Source organism: Trachurus trachurus (assembly GCF_905171665.1).
Source record: "Trachurus trachurus genome assembly, chromosome: 12".
Taxonomy (NCBI): Eukaryota; Metazoa; Chordata; class Actinopteri; order Carangiformes; family Carangidae; genus Trachurus; species Trachurus trachurus.
The window spans coordinates 11029050-11043246 of NC_139908.1; the positions used below are offsets into that span (position 1 = coordinate 11029050).

Genomic DNA, 14197 nt, shown 5'->3' on the forward strand with positions numbered 1-14197 from the left:
TAGTGCGATTGTTGTTGTAACAGAAACTGCATCAGTAAAGAGGGATTAAATTGCATTGACTGTGAAGCTCACGTGGTGTTTTGATCTTTTAATTCTGCCCCCATGATACCTGCTCACCTTTAAACATTCACATGACCAACCCTGATGCAATGAATTGCTCAAATGAAAACCAATACAGCTTTATTTCCACCACATTTGGCAACATTATTATTCTTATCTCATTATTGATTTATTATTGACTCATAATTTCAGGATGTCCTTTTGCATTTCATATTATACAGTCCTCCTCAATGTGAGTAAGAGTTCACCCCACATCTGTCCAGTGGGTGCTGCGTTAATCCTGAATCACAGAGCTGAAGTGGGAAGCACTTTGCCAGCAGGACGACTGGACATCAAAAGAGCCTGTTCGATCGTGTATGAAAAGGTTCTGGTTTACAGGTTCTTCTGTAGCAAATATCACCCGTGCTGGTCTGAGATCAGGCAGCGTGCTCCGATCGAATCAGATCCAGAATCATCTGGATCGTCTTCTCACCTGCAACAGACAGAGAGAAACTGGATCAGATCTATCTATATATTAAGTGTATCATCTGTATAAAGAGAAGAAAAGCGAATCTCCCTGCACAGCCACAGTTCCTCAGGTGCAGGTGGGTAGCAAGAGTGCGTAAATTCAATAGAAAAGGACGACCACCGCACACCGATAAGACTCTGCTGATATACTTTTATTATGAACAACGCGTTTCGCTTTCAGCGTTGTACGTATCATCTGTATGTTTGTACATTATAATACAAAAATGTTCCATATTGAACCAAAGTGTTTGTTTTAAAAATAGAAATGGATGACTGATTTTTCATTTCAGTAATTCCTCCTAAAAAAAGATCATCTTCTACAACAACTTTCTGAAAGATTTTAGCAACCTGCAACAAATCTGTGACACAACTTCACCCACAATGCATTAGTCTCTCTTTCAGGCTTTCAGCTCACTGACTTGGAGGTTCCTGTTTTCAGCGGTATCTATTTACAGCAGCAAATAGTTTGTGTGGGACTGACTCAAGATAGATTACAGTGCCTGTGTTTATGATGAATGGATGATGAATCACTGAGATGTTTTCAACAAAGACTGAACTTTACAGCACAGAGGCCTAAAAATAAACCTAAATCTACACAATTTGTTATTACTGTAGGCATCAAATCTGTATTAGATTTGGTTGTATCATTTGTTGACAATGAGAAAAAGTGTAATATCACCACTGATGCTATAAGTCACTGCTTAGCCTGCTTTAGGGAGCTCCTATCTATCTATAAATTAATGTCAATAAAGTCTGAACATGACATTTTTCAGTGCAACCATGTAACACTATGGAAATGCTTTCAACTTTATCCAAGAAAGATTTTTAAAAATTGATGCGTGGGTTTACCTTCCAGACTCATCCTAGGATTCTCCAATTTCTTTTCGAGCAAAGAGTCCATCAGCTTCCTCAGGTGTTTGAAGATCACTCCAATCCTCACAGGAGCCTTTAAAGGGGAACAGAGATTAAATTAAATAAATACAGCAGCACTCTGACACATTAAGTGTTGCAGACACCGTGGCTTTGAGTGTCTTATTTTTGGGCAGACAAAGACAAGTTCGCAAAGACCCAGGTGCTGCAGCTGCTTCAGGAAGGGACGGACATCTGACCTGAAAGTGTATCCATCCGTCGAGTGTGATGAGTCTCTCTCTGTGCTGAATGTCAATGTCGCCTCCAAACAGCAGCATGGGGAAAGGAGATATCAGAGTGGTGTCTCGCAGGTAGATCTTAGTGTATTTCACCTGTGAATGAGCACACATATTGGCACAAATGAGACTTAAGATAAACAGAAAACACACACACACACAAAAATATACAGCTCTGGAAAAAAATAAGAGACCACTTTCACAAATGTTTCTTAAAAGCACCTCTACATGTATGACAGTCATTCTTTTCTTTTCTTTTTTAAATACCAACACAAACACAACTCATTCTACTTAAAGAGACACTGATGAGGTCGTCACCTGAACCACATCTGGTTTTATAGGAAGATTATAAAAACCACTGCTGGGATTAAACATTGACATTATCCCACAAAAACTGATTTATAAACTCTTCCTGAGTTAAAATATTCTTGCTGTGTTCTTTAGAAATAAATATGAACATGTTTTCTTTACATTATTATTATTATTCAAGGTCTGAAAGAACTTGATATTTTTTGTTATTTAGACTAATTTAGTCATTTTCAGCCAATAAAAGCTCTAAATGACAACATTTTTATTTCAATTTTGGGAGAAATGTTGTCGGTAGTTGACAGAATAAAACAAAAAATGTTTTATTTAATTTTACTCAAATACATACCTATAAATAGTAAAACCAGAGACATTGATCATTTTGGGAGTGGTCTCTTAAATTTTTTCCGGAGCTGTGTATATATATATATATATATATACAGTACAGGCCAAAAGTTTGGACACACCTTCTCATTCAATGTGTTTCCTTTATTCTCACTGAAGGCACCAAAACTATGAATGAACACATGTGGAATTAACAAAAAAAGTGTGAAATAACTAAAAACATGTCTTGTCTTCTTTGTCTTATCTTTCTTCTTTTCTTCTTCCTCTCCTTCTTCCTCCTCCTCCTCTATCTCTGACCCCTCCAATTCTAGTTTCTTCAAAGTAGCCACCCTTTGCTCTGATTACTGCTTTTTGCTCTTGGCATTCTCTTGATGAGCTTCAAGAGGTGAACCTGACCTGAACATGGTTTTCACTTCACACCTGTGTGCCTTGTCAGGGTTCATTAGTGGAATTTCAGTGAGAATCTACAATGTAAATAGTGATGAAAATAAAGGAAATGCATTGAGTGTGTCCAAACTTTTGGCCTGTACTGTATATATATATATATATATATATATATATATATATATATATATATATATATACACCCACAAACACACACTCTTCATCCATACCTTCTCCTGGTAGAGCAGCCAGCCGTGTGTCTGCAGGTTGCGGTTAACCGATGAGGGGTGGACCTGCGCTCTGCCCTGAGGCGTCTCCACGGTGCAGGCGATCCGCTCCAACACATCCACAGACGGGGTGCACAGGACCCGGGCCACGCTGTCGTAGAGCCCTGCGACCAGCACCGCGTTCAGGATGGAGATCTGCTGCTTGGACACCGAGGACGTCTGCAGCTTGGAGTGAGAGGAGGAGCGAGACGACCAGAAACCCGCCTGCTCCATCATCCTCATCAGCTCGTACTTCACGTCCTGGGTGGAAGATGTGGAAAAAGATACCGTTGGACAGGTGAAGGAGGAGAAATTATTTGTGTTAAAATAATTGAACAGTGTGTTTGTGTGTGTGTATACCTCTATAGTAATGAGAGCAGTTCGATTGAGGAAGTGTTTCCGACAGTAGGACATCTCTGATCTCTGTCCCTCTGTCTGTGAGTTCTTCCACCTAGAGAAAACAGTTCAGACACATCATCAAAGATTTAGGGATTGCAGTGTTTAGGATCTTTATGGCCACAAAATCATGCTCCAAACTTTACATCACATTAATTTCTGCTAATATAATGAAGAAAACAGATGGATGTAGATGATATAGAGGAGATGATCCACTTTGTCTGATGATGCAGACTCAAAATCCACTAAAATATCGTTACATCAGTCTCTTTTGGTTGATATATAATGCCACCTGACAGATGGTAACCCCGTAGAAACATTTGTTGTAACTTATGTTACTGTCTAAGAAGGTTTGTCTAATGGTTTGTTTTCTAAACCCTTCAAAAAAATGACTTGTCATTTTTCTTCTCCCTGCAGTCCGACCAGAACCACAGCTCAGATGTTTCTTAAAAGCATCTCTGTGACATAAAATCCATATCAGTGTGTGATCAATGGGAGAGGCTGCCAAACATCCCCTTTTAGGATGATACACAGCCTTCAATGAGTCCATACCCCAGATATGCATTGTATATGGTGATGTGATCAGAGTTGGCCAATGCCAGTGCAGCTTTGGCCAAATTAGCTTCGTCCTTTCTATTCATTGGTGTGGAGAACGGAGACTTCTCAGTGATGGCTGCTGCGATCGTTGCCTGAAACAAAAATGAAAGCAGTCAGGATTTTAAAATGTGAAACTATGACATAATGTGGTGGTAAGTTAACAGTAGCGATATATACAGCAGCTCTGTGTGCTACCTACTGCTGTAACATGTTATGTCAAAATGTCATAAGTAAAAGAATGCTATATCAAAATGTAAAAAAGAAAAAACAAACGAAAATATTATGATATGATCTGCATACTACCTATTGCTGTAACATGTTATGTCAAATGTCATAAGTAAAAGAATGTTATATCAAAACGTAAAAAAGCAAAAACAAAAGAAAAAGATTATGATATGATCTGATTATGAAAAAGATTTTATTCTGTGGGTAATGGGGGCGGGACTAGATAAGCTTTTGCTTCTCCCGTTTTCCCTTTCGGCCATGTGTATTGTATTATTTGAACTAAGATGAAGTGTGATGATGATTATTTAAATAGACATGCCCGAAATAAACAAATTGATTGATTGATTGATATATATAATTATAAAACAAACATACTATGGGCTCCAGGCAGCCGAGGATGGCGCCGTAGATCAGCATCTTGCCGATCTTCACGTTGACCGGCAGACTGGCCAGGTGGTGTCCCAGAGGGGTGAGGGTGTGATCGGTGGGTTGACACGCGCCGATCTTCCTCAGCAGGTTGACGGCGTTACTGACCGACTGGGGCTGAGGGGGGTCCAGGGCGCGGCTCAGGAAGTCCTCCGGGGAGCCGTACTGACATTTCTACCAGAGGGGAGGGAAGCGGTTAGGACACTTAAAGGGATAGTTCAACATTTTGTCAAATTGGCCCATTGCCATAATCCCTATAACTTTAGGAGTAGGTTCATTACCTTTAATTGTCGGTGCAAGATATTTTTAGAACGGCGGAGCAGAGCCGCGAGCTGCTCAGAGCTACGCTACAGAAGCTAATGGGATTTCTTGGTTTCCCTCAACAAACTCATCAAATACACAATCCAACAACTCCAAAACGCTCTCATGGACAAGTTGTGACCTGCACATTCACCACGCTATGAGATAATAATGTAACGTTACAAGACGGAGTTGTTTTAGAGGCAAATGCAGAGACTGCTTGCTGAAAAACTTCCCCCTGACAGGAACGCGCATCAGCAGTTTTGCATGAATTTACTTTGAAAAACAATTCTCTCGTAACAGTTTGTTATTATCTCATAGCGTTATTATAACGTTATTATCTCATCGCGCCGTTGTAAAAATAGCTTGCACCGACAATTAAAGGTGACAAACCTACTGCTATGACCATAGGGATTATGGCAATAGGCCAATTTGCCAAAATGTTGAACTATCCCTTTAAACAGAGGCTTCAATAATGTTCCCATGTGAGGTAGAAGTGATTTTTTTTTGACTATGGTTTATTTTATTTACCATGATGTGAAGGCAGAGCTCCTCTAGCGGGACACGTAGTATCTCCGGTATGGAGTAATCCATGAAGGCATCAAACCTGAGGTCAGACAGTTAAAGAACAACAAAACAGATCAGCACATGACCAAACAAACAAGAATAATTATGTCCTACTACTTCTGTATAAAGTCAGTGATGAGCTCCTTACCTGAATTTGGGGTAAAGTCTGAAGCAGAAGCCGTTTCGGACTCGTCCTGCTCTGCCCTGCCTCTGGAAGGCGCTGGCTTTGGAGACGAACGTTTCCACCAGAGAACTCATCTGGCTGCTCTCGTGGTACCTGATCGACACAACACAACAGAGTCAAGTGTGATGTGTTGTTTTGTTTTGTTTTGTTTTGTTTTGTTGAGACAGTCGTGGCTGCCAGATAATGAATCCTACTGATCTTGGTGATGCTCTGGTTTTCCTCTGGTGCCACCATGAGGCTGACATCTGTAGTTTCAACTAAGATGTGTAAACAACTATAAGATGGTTTTGCATGAAATAAACTAATTTTTTTTTTTGATTTATCCAGCTACTTAATCTGTGTTCACACGTGTTAATGTGTATACTACTTTAGTTAATGACAAATTACCTGCAAAGCTGCACTGTCATTGTGAGCATGTTCTTATTAATGTGTTTACATGGCTGTGTTGTTTACAGTCTCAATTCACAGACACAATTAATATATATATTAAATAATAAGATATTTTTTGAAGCCACGAAACCTTAAATAATTTAGTGTTTGGGTTCAGCGACATGTTGGAACAGGATACACACAATATACGTATATTAACAGATGTATCACATTAAAGGCTTCTCTGACCTTGTTAATAAGTACATACTTGTTTTCTTTAGTCTTTCCAGTGTCAATGACAAACACGACGTCAGGAATAGTCACACCTGTCTCAGCGATGTTGGTTGACAACACGATCTGAAGAAGAGGCAGAGCAGAGGGGATTAGTTCAGTTGCTCTTTTAAATCATTAATGTAAGAGGAATATTTAAAACATGAGTTGAATATCAGGTGGTGGTGTGAAAAAAATGTGCTATTACATTACTGTTTATTACACAGAATTGATTGTGTATTCTCATTTCTCAGTGCTTTATTTTAGTGTAACACATTGCACAGTACCTTCCTCACTCCAGCAGGGGGCACTGTGAAGGCAGCAGCCTGGTCTTTCGATGACAGAGTTGAGTGCAGGGCAACGATCCTGTACCTAAAAGTAAGAGACAAAACTCACAGTGTGACGCTTTCATGTGCTGCTGCTTCTGTGGTGAGTGTGTACTGGGTTAGATTAGCGTGTTTGTGTGTGTGTATGTGTGTCACACCTATTTTTTTCCCTGAACCTCTTGTCAGAGGAGAGCAGGTCGTACAGCTGCTGGATGTGAGCCAGACCAGGCAGGAACACGAGTACAGCTCCGTCCAAACATGCAAACTGTGGCGATTTATCTGAGCAGAGAGAAAAAGATGCAGATTGAACACCCATGAAAAGACCAGAACATGTATGAATATGGTCTCAAATGAGCAAGATTATGTTTGTCTACTACCTAGATAATCCACCAGGTCGACCAGCAGGTCCATGTTGATCTTATTGGGGTTCATGTACTGCAGCACCTGCCGGGTCCGGCTGCTGAAGTGGTCGAGGTCCGGACCCAGGTCCCAGCCCGAGGACGAGTCCCTCACTATCACCTCCTGGGACAAACAGAGACATGTTCACTTATTATAGATTTTTTTTTTGTTTTGTTTATTTCTAGGATTCCCATTAGCTGATGTCATGACGTTACTGTAGCTATTCTTCCTGGGGTCCCCAATGCAATTAACGGTTTAGTCTAAACTACATTATTAGGTACAAAGAATACATCAAACATCACATTACTGTACATTAGAACAGTTCAACCCAAAAATAATTCCTACAATTAATTATTCTTAGATTTCTTATTCATTGGATTTGCAATTTATTTAAATAGTCTATTACTACCTTTTTAAACATTTGTTTTGAGTTAATATTTTTGATGTTTTTAGGTTATGTGTTCCATCCTATAATGGCTCTGTATATTGCAGTATCTCACAGATCACAACAGAATAATAATCCACTCTATCTCTGACATTAATTCATTGGTTTGAGACACCATCCACCAATCAGGATAAATCCCTTTAACAATCGCTGCTAAGCAACATATCCTGTAACCTCATTAACCTCATTAATTTCGCACCATGAATCATGTGCTCTTACATGGATGCAAAATAATCTGCTGAAGTCAAAACAATATTTTTCTTCTTCTCCAAACTTACGTTTTAATTGTTGATTATTTAATTATAACTATTTATCAAGATCTGAGGCCATGTTTTCATAGTTCCTCTAGTGCTGCTCAGACTGTGGGTTCACTGCTGGAGATGTGAGCAGGAAAATCAATAAACAACACACACACACACACAAAATAAAATGCCACTCTCACACAGGGCCAGCGTCATCACCTGGTGTTGTAACATCTTGCCGCCTTTTTGGGTGACGGTGATGCTGACTTCTTCCTCTTCTTCAAGGATTTTCTGGCTGTACTCCGAGTCCTTCTCCAGGACGTAGCCCGTCTGCTCCACTATGTCTTCTAAGTGATACACCTGCACACAGAACCACAGGGGCTCAGCGAAGTACGTCCTGCTTTCTGTTCAGGTTTTTGGTTAAATGTCAAAAATGCATCTATCATACGACTAAATGCTAAAAACAGATGCAGCTCCAACTTCCAAAGCAAATACAACAGAAAGACAGTGAGATTCAGTAAAACAGATCCTCTCCTCTCACCTCCACTGGGAAAGTCCTGCCAGGGATGGAGATCACCGGGCAGCGGTTGAAGTAGTTGGAGAACTTGTCACAGTCCACGGTGGCGCTCATGAGGACCAGCTGCAGGTCCGATCTCCTCATGACCACGTCTTTTAGGATGGTGAGCAGGAAGTCGGACTGGACGCTGCGCTCGTGGACCTGACAGGATGGAGGAGGTGGGAAATAAAAATTAACCCAAAGAGTGAACAGGATTCTTTTTAAAATGGCAACACCACACACGCGTACAGAGAAAGTGTCGGTACCTCGTCTACGATGATGTGCGTCAGGGAGCCGAGGTGTCGGTCGTGCTGGAGTTTCCTGAGCAGAACCCCGGTGGTGCAGTACAGCAGACGGGTCCACTCCCCCGACTGATTCTCCATCCTGATCTGGTATCCGCACAGCGACGACTAAAACATAATTTCAAAGAGATCATTAGATAAGTTTAGTTAAAGGGAAAGTTCAACATTCGGCGCTACTTGCGCTTTTGAAATCAAGCAGCCAAGTTTGAAATGTAGTTCCGGCTACGCATTTGCCTCGAAAACAACTCTGTCTCATAATATTACATGATTATTTCATAGCATGGTGAATGTACAGGTCACAACTTCTCCACTGGAGTGTTTTGGAGTTGTTGGATTGTGTATTTGATGAGTTTGATGAGGTACAAGGGACCTGCACCGTTCGCCTCAATTGTGTTCACTGAGCAGCTCACGTCTCTGCCCCGCAGATCTCAAAACAACATGCACCGACAATTAAAGGTAATGAACCTACACCTATGGCTATGGGTATTATGGCAATAGGCGAATTCGCTAAAATGTTGAACTATCCCTTTAAGTTTAGTTTATTTATTAAAGAAAGATGCACAGGTGGGAAGAAGAAAATACTGTTACATATTCTAATTTACAGCCATAAATATATTGAATATATTTGCAGAAAAAAAGAAAAGTAACATAATTACTGAACAGAAAACAAAAGAGAGGAAAAATAAGTAAATAAATAAATTACAATAACACATTTTCACCTTTGACCCTGGTCCGTCCTCACATCCCAGCTCCTGACTGACTCTGCTGGCCAGGCTCATGGCAGATATCCTGCGCGGCTGCGTCACCACGATGTTGCAGGGCTGCGCCGCCTTGCCGCTGGTCAGCAGCTCCTCCAGCAGGAACTGTGGGATCTGGGTGCTCTTCCCGCTCCCCGTCTCGCCGGCCACCACCACCACAGGGTGGCGCTTCAGAGCCTCCAGGACACGGTGCCGGTGTTGGAAGACAGGAAGCTGCTCTCGCTCTGCCTTAAAGGTGAGGAGTAGGGATGTCACGATTATACATTTTCTTGGTACAATTATTGTCAGAGAAATAATCACGGTACTACGATTATCACGATTATTATGCATTACTAATTAATTTCAACACACTATGACAAACACTATGAATGTGTAAAATCAAATATAGTCAAACTATAACTACATTACTCATATTTCAAGTATCTATTAATATATGACCAATTCTTATTAATCCCCAGGGGGAAATGTTCAGGTCATGAATTGTTATCTATACCACATGTTTGCGTTTATTGTAATCGTTTTGTGTTTTGTTTTGCTTTTTTGTTTAAATTAAAAATGACATGCTAACATTTAAATTCCTACCAATTCAATGTTAAGTTAGTTAAATCGACCAGTATCTGTGCATTTACCTTTATTTTTGCGCACGTGACATCTGCCAATAAGGTTCCAACATAAAATTTTTGTGAAAGTAACGGTATTTAGGAATCTTTATCATGATTAATTGTGAAAACAAGTAATCGTGACATCCCTAGTGAGGAGACATGTTGAATGATCGGGTTTTATTTAAAGAAAACTGTAATATGTGGGAATGTCAGAGCGTATTTTACCTGCAGTTTGTGGGCGAGTGAGGATTTCCTCAGCTTCAGTAGGAGTTCTCTGGAAGCCTGCAGCGCTCCGGCTCCTTCCTTCCTCCCTCCTCTTTTATCATTCTTGTCCTCCACTTCCTCTCCTCCGTCTCCGATATCAAGACCAGCCAGGTTCTCCCAGGACTCCTCGGGCTCCTCGTCCCCGCCCTGGCCCAGCCCGTCCTGGCTCTGAGGTCCGGACCCTTGCTCTTGGCTCTGGTTCTGCTGCTGTTTGAGTCTGGTCAGGAGGCGGGAGATGAACTGGTCTCGAGGTTTGTTGGCAGCGGTGCGGCTCTCCTCCTGCCGCTGCTGGTCGCTGTCCCTCCACTCCAGCCACACGTCTCTGTAGGTCGGAGGAAGGAGCTGGTGCACTGACTGAGACAGAGACAGAGAGGGAGAGAATTCACTGTAAGCACTAGTAGGATTAAAGAAGAGTGGGACTGTGCTATGTTTAACAATACATGCAGCAGCACCTGTCCTTTAACCAGCGTGTAGAGAGCCAGCGTGGCTGCCAGATGTTGAGCCTGCATGCTGTCCTCCGTCACGATGGTGGGACAAACCTCCAGGACATCATCTGGCCTCTGAACGCGCACCCTGATGTAAAAAAAAACATCATATTAGAGAAACTGACATAATATATTGTTAGAAAGAGGACTTCTGAATTTAATAACATTTGGAAGATGTTTCTGGAACTGATTAGAAATAGAGATATCGAGGACTCTGAGGCATTGGGAGAGTGAGGTAATGGGAATATACTGTATTAAATTCACTGTGGGGAATGTACACTAAGAGTACCATTGTTTTTTTCTTTGTTTTTTTTAATACTTTATTAGTTTTTATTTAATATTATTTGCAAAGTAATTTATTAACTAACTAGTGGGGTTTAATTTATTTATTTTTATTTATTTTAAGTCGTTTTCAGTATTATTAATATCATCATTATTATTTTCATTACTGCCATTATGTTCAAAGTGATGGATGTTAATGTATAAATGCAAAAAACAATAAATATATGTCTAAAACAACAACAAAAAATATGATCTTAATACAATATATTTCTGAACTATTAAAAACAACATGGTTGAAGAATCTCTAACCGCGTAACATACTGCCTTATGACATTCTGAGCACAAACTCAGACTTACTTGCATCTCCAGTATCTACCGGCAGCAACCTTGTGAAAAGCCGGCGCCGGGCTCTTGGGCAGGTTCTTTCTGACCCAGTCGATGAGGAACTGTTTGGGTGACTTTCCCGTCCAGCTCCGAGCTGTGTAGTCAAAATTACGAACGTCCTTCGGCTCATTCTTCTTCACAACTGTGAGGAAAAGTAAAACAAAACTATCAGCGACCAAATCAGAGGTGACCGAATACAGAATACATTTGTTGTGAGTTGTGTGTTTTAAAGTTTAACTTAGTGTTTTGTGAACCTTTCTCTGGAGGAGGTTCCTTTTCAGCCTGCTCGAATAAGCTGAAGGTGATGCCGTCTTTGTCCTCACTGACAGAAACGACTTTCTTCTCCTTCTTAGGCTCATCCGCCACTTTGATAGCCGGGTTGAACACGGGGTGAGACTCCAGCTGCTTCATTTCTAGAAACAAAAAAAGAAACAGATTTGTTCCAAGTGCAGTAAGTCTTAAAGGAGTTTTGTTTATTTCAGCAAGAAAAAGTAAAAGCATACACACACACACACACACACACACACACACACATGCACACACACCTTGCTGTATGATGCGTATCCTGTCCTGTGCCATCCTCTGACCCGCCTTGTCTCCTTTGGTCTTGGCAGCAGCGGCCATTTCTTTAGCGTCATACAGCTGAGCAGTGAGGGCCAAATACCGGTCGTTCTATACAAACAACAAATACGACACAACATTACAACAACTACATCATCAACACATATAGTGTACTTACCATTTGAACTTTTATAATAAATCTTATTATTATTTCCATTACTGGGTCAAACTTTTCATCCAGTTCGGGATTGCGCGCTTTCTTCCCTCCTTCCTCTTCTTCCTCCTCCTCCTCTTCATCACTGCTCTGCTCTGCATATCTCAGGATCCAGTCCTTCATGCTCGCAGCTTCATCCTTCTCTGTCGCCTGGCAGAAACCACACACATACACCTGTAAGCTATGGTATCATCACATCTATGTGGCCGGCGTGCTACAGTCACATGTGCATACAAACCTTAGTGGGCTCTTTGCGGGTGTTGTTGGCTGCTTTGGGGCTCGGGGTGGCCGGTTTCTGCTGAGCAGGAGGCTGGTACCTGGGCCGGCTCCTCTGACTCTCCTCCTGCATCTGCTGGGTAAAACCTTCTGGTAGCTCATCTGGCAAAACAGACAACAAGAAATTAAGATCATTACAACGAACTGTGTACAGTGTGTGTACATTATATCTAAATGACTGCTGCTGATGCTCTGTTACCGTCTCTAAGGTTCAGGCAGAGCCAGTCGAGGGCAGAGTGCAGATCTCCTCCGTAGAGCACGCTGCTCTTCATCGCCTCCTCAATGTGCTCTCTCTTGAAGTTGAACTTCTGCAGAGCTGTGTACAGGTCCTGCAAACAGACAAAATAAACACAAAAATCTGTCACAAGAACAAATCTATATGTGCATTAAGATTTGAAAAAAAGAAGCAGAGGGGGGTTTTGTCGTCACCAGCAGCTTCTTGTTTGTAAGTCGGCCTGATATGGGCCCTTTGTCTCCATTCTCCTGTCTGAAGTCATTGATCAGCTTGATGATCTTCTTCTCCAGGTCCGCTTGGATACCAACCTGTGTAAATGCATCAAATCACATTAATAACAGCACTTCTAATATGTATGTTGTGACAAAATGGTTGAGATTTGCAGTTGACATAGTCAGTCATCTAATATGTTGCATGGCAAGACTTACTTTAAGAATGGACTTGTCTGAGACGCCTCCTGTGTCGACCTGGGCAGTGTTGGCAAGACTGTAGGTCTTTGGAGCTGGAGTAAGGACACAGCAGAGCAGGGAAGTATTTATTATGTGCTCAGTTATACATAACACATAATCAAATATTTTTAGATCGCACAATCACAAATTTGTGATACTGACACATATTGTCATGCATTATGGCTATTCTTCTGAATAGTGAATAGTTAGTAAGGATGTACAGTATTGATGGATTCACAAGTTACCAGACTGTTGTTGTTGTGTTGACATGATTACCAGTCTGATGAACAAGCAGCACGCTGAAGCTAAAGGGATTTCATGAAGGTGTGGTCTGGAGAGGTTCATGATCTTTGCGTGTCAAAGCACTGACAGCAAGAAGGCCCCATGTGCCAAAAGTTATGGCAGTGAGTGTGCACAGCCTGGCGTTCAGACAGCAAATGTATCGACAAACACAGCTTAAATACAAACATGGTTAGGCCACTGTATGCAGGGAGATGCACAATAGTAGAAATCACTTACAGATGTTATATTATCAGGCTGAGAACTGACCATATGAACACGATTTCATTTGAGCTTGTAAATAGTGCAGGTAACATCGCAGTGTAGGTGCCCGAGTAATGTAACAGCTATGGCGTGAAGCCAAATAAAGTCTGGACAGGATCTGCACCGCTAGCGGTTACTATCACCTTTTGGTTTGCTCTCTTTGGTCGGTTTAGCCGGTTTGTTGTTGGCTGGCTGTTTCTTCGCCTCCTCCGCCACGCTGTTCCCCGCTGCAGCGGTACCGCTCCTGGCCGCCGCTGCTGCCGCTGCCACCGCCGCCGCCGCCGGGGCCACCGGAGCAGCCGATTTCTTCTTCTTTCCGCCCATTATTAATTCACCGAAACACAACCCGGATGTGGCTCCTTTATCTCGGCTAAGGAAGGCCGAGTCATCGGCGAGGTGATAAAAGACCGGTGAATGTGTTTTTAGAGAACAAAAATTACGCTAGTGTGCGTTTCCCATCTCTTGCGTATTCCTGACGCGGTTGAACCGCTGACCACCCGGCTGCCGTAGTGGACGTATGATGCTGC

At 41.8% G+C, this 14197-nt stretch overlaps 1 protein-coding gene across 1 annotated transcript; it reads right to left on the reverse strand.

Annotated features, from left to right (window-relative positions):
- Positions 1–224: 224 nt before the first annotated feature.
- dhx29 (DEAH (Asp-Glu-Ala-His) box polypeptide 29) lies at positions 225–14155 on the reverse strand. The gene is made up of 28 exons (XM_083983489.1): positions 13814–14155; positions 13107–13180; positions 12873–12986; positions 12643–12772; positions 12406–12545; positions 12174–12317; positions 11938–12064; positions 11647–11805; positions 11366–11534; positions 10694–10814; positions 10203–10595; positions 9337–9603; positions 8582–8725; positions 8301–8477; positions 7979–8119; positions 7051–7195; positions 6832–6952; positions 6635–6719; positions 6346–6434; positions 5673–5801; positions 5489–5564; positions 4607–4831; positions 3962–4098; positions 3374–3464; positions 2978–3274; positions 1677–1808; positions 1417–1513; positions 225–532 (listed from the first exon to the last, which is right to left on the reverse strand). The coding sequence occupies exons 1-28, from the start codon at positions 13992–13994 to the stop codon at positions 477–479; spliced, it is 4161 nt and encodes a 1386-aa protein (XP_083839615.1). The 5' UTR covers positions 13995–14155; the 3' UTR covers positions 225–476.
- Between the last annotated feature and the right edge of the window lie 42 nt (positions 14156–14197).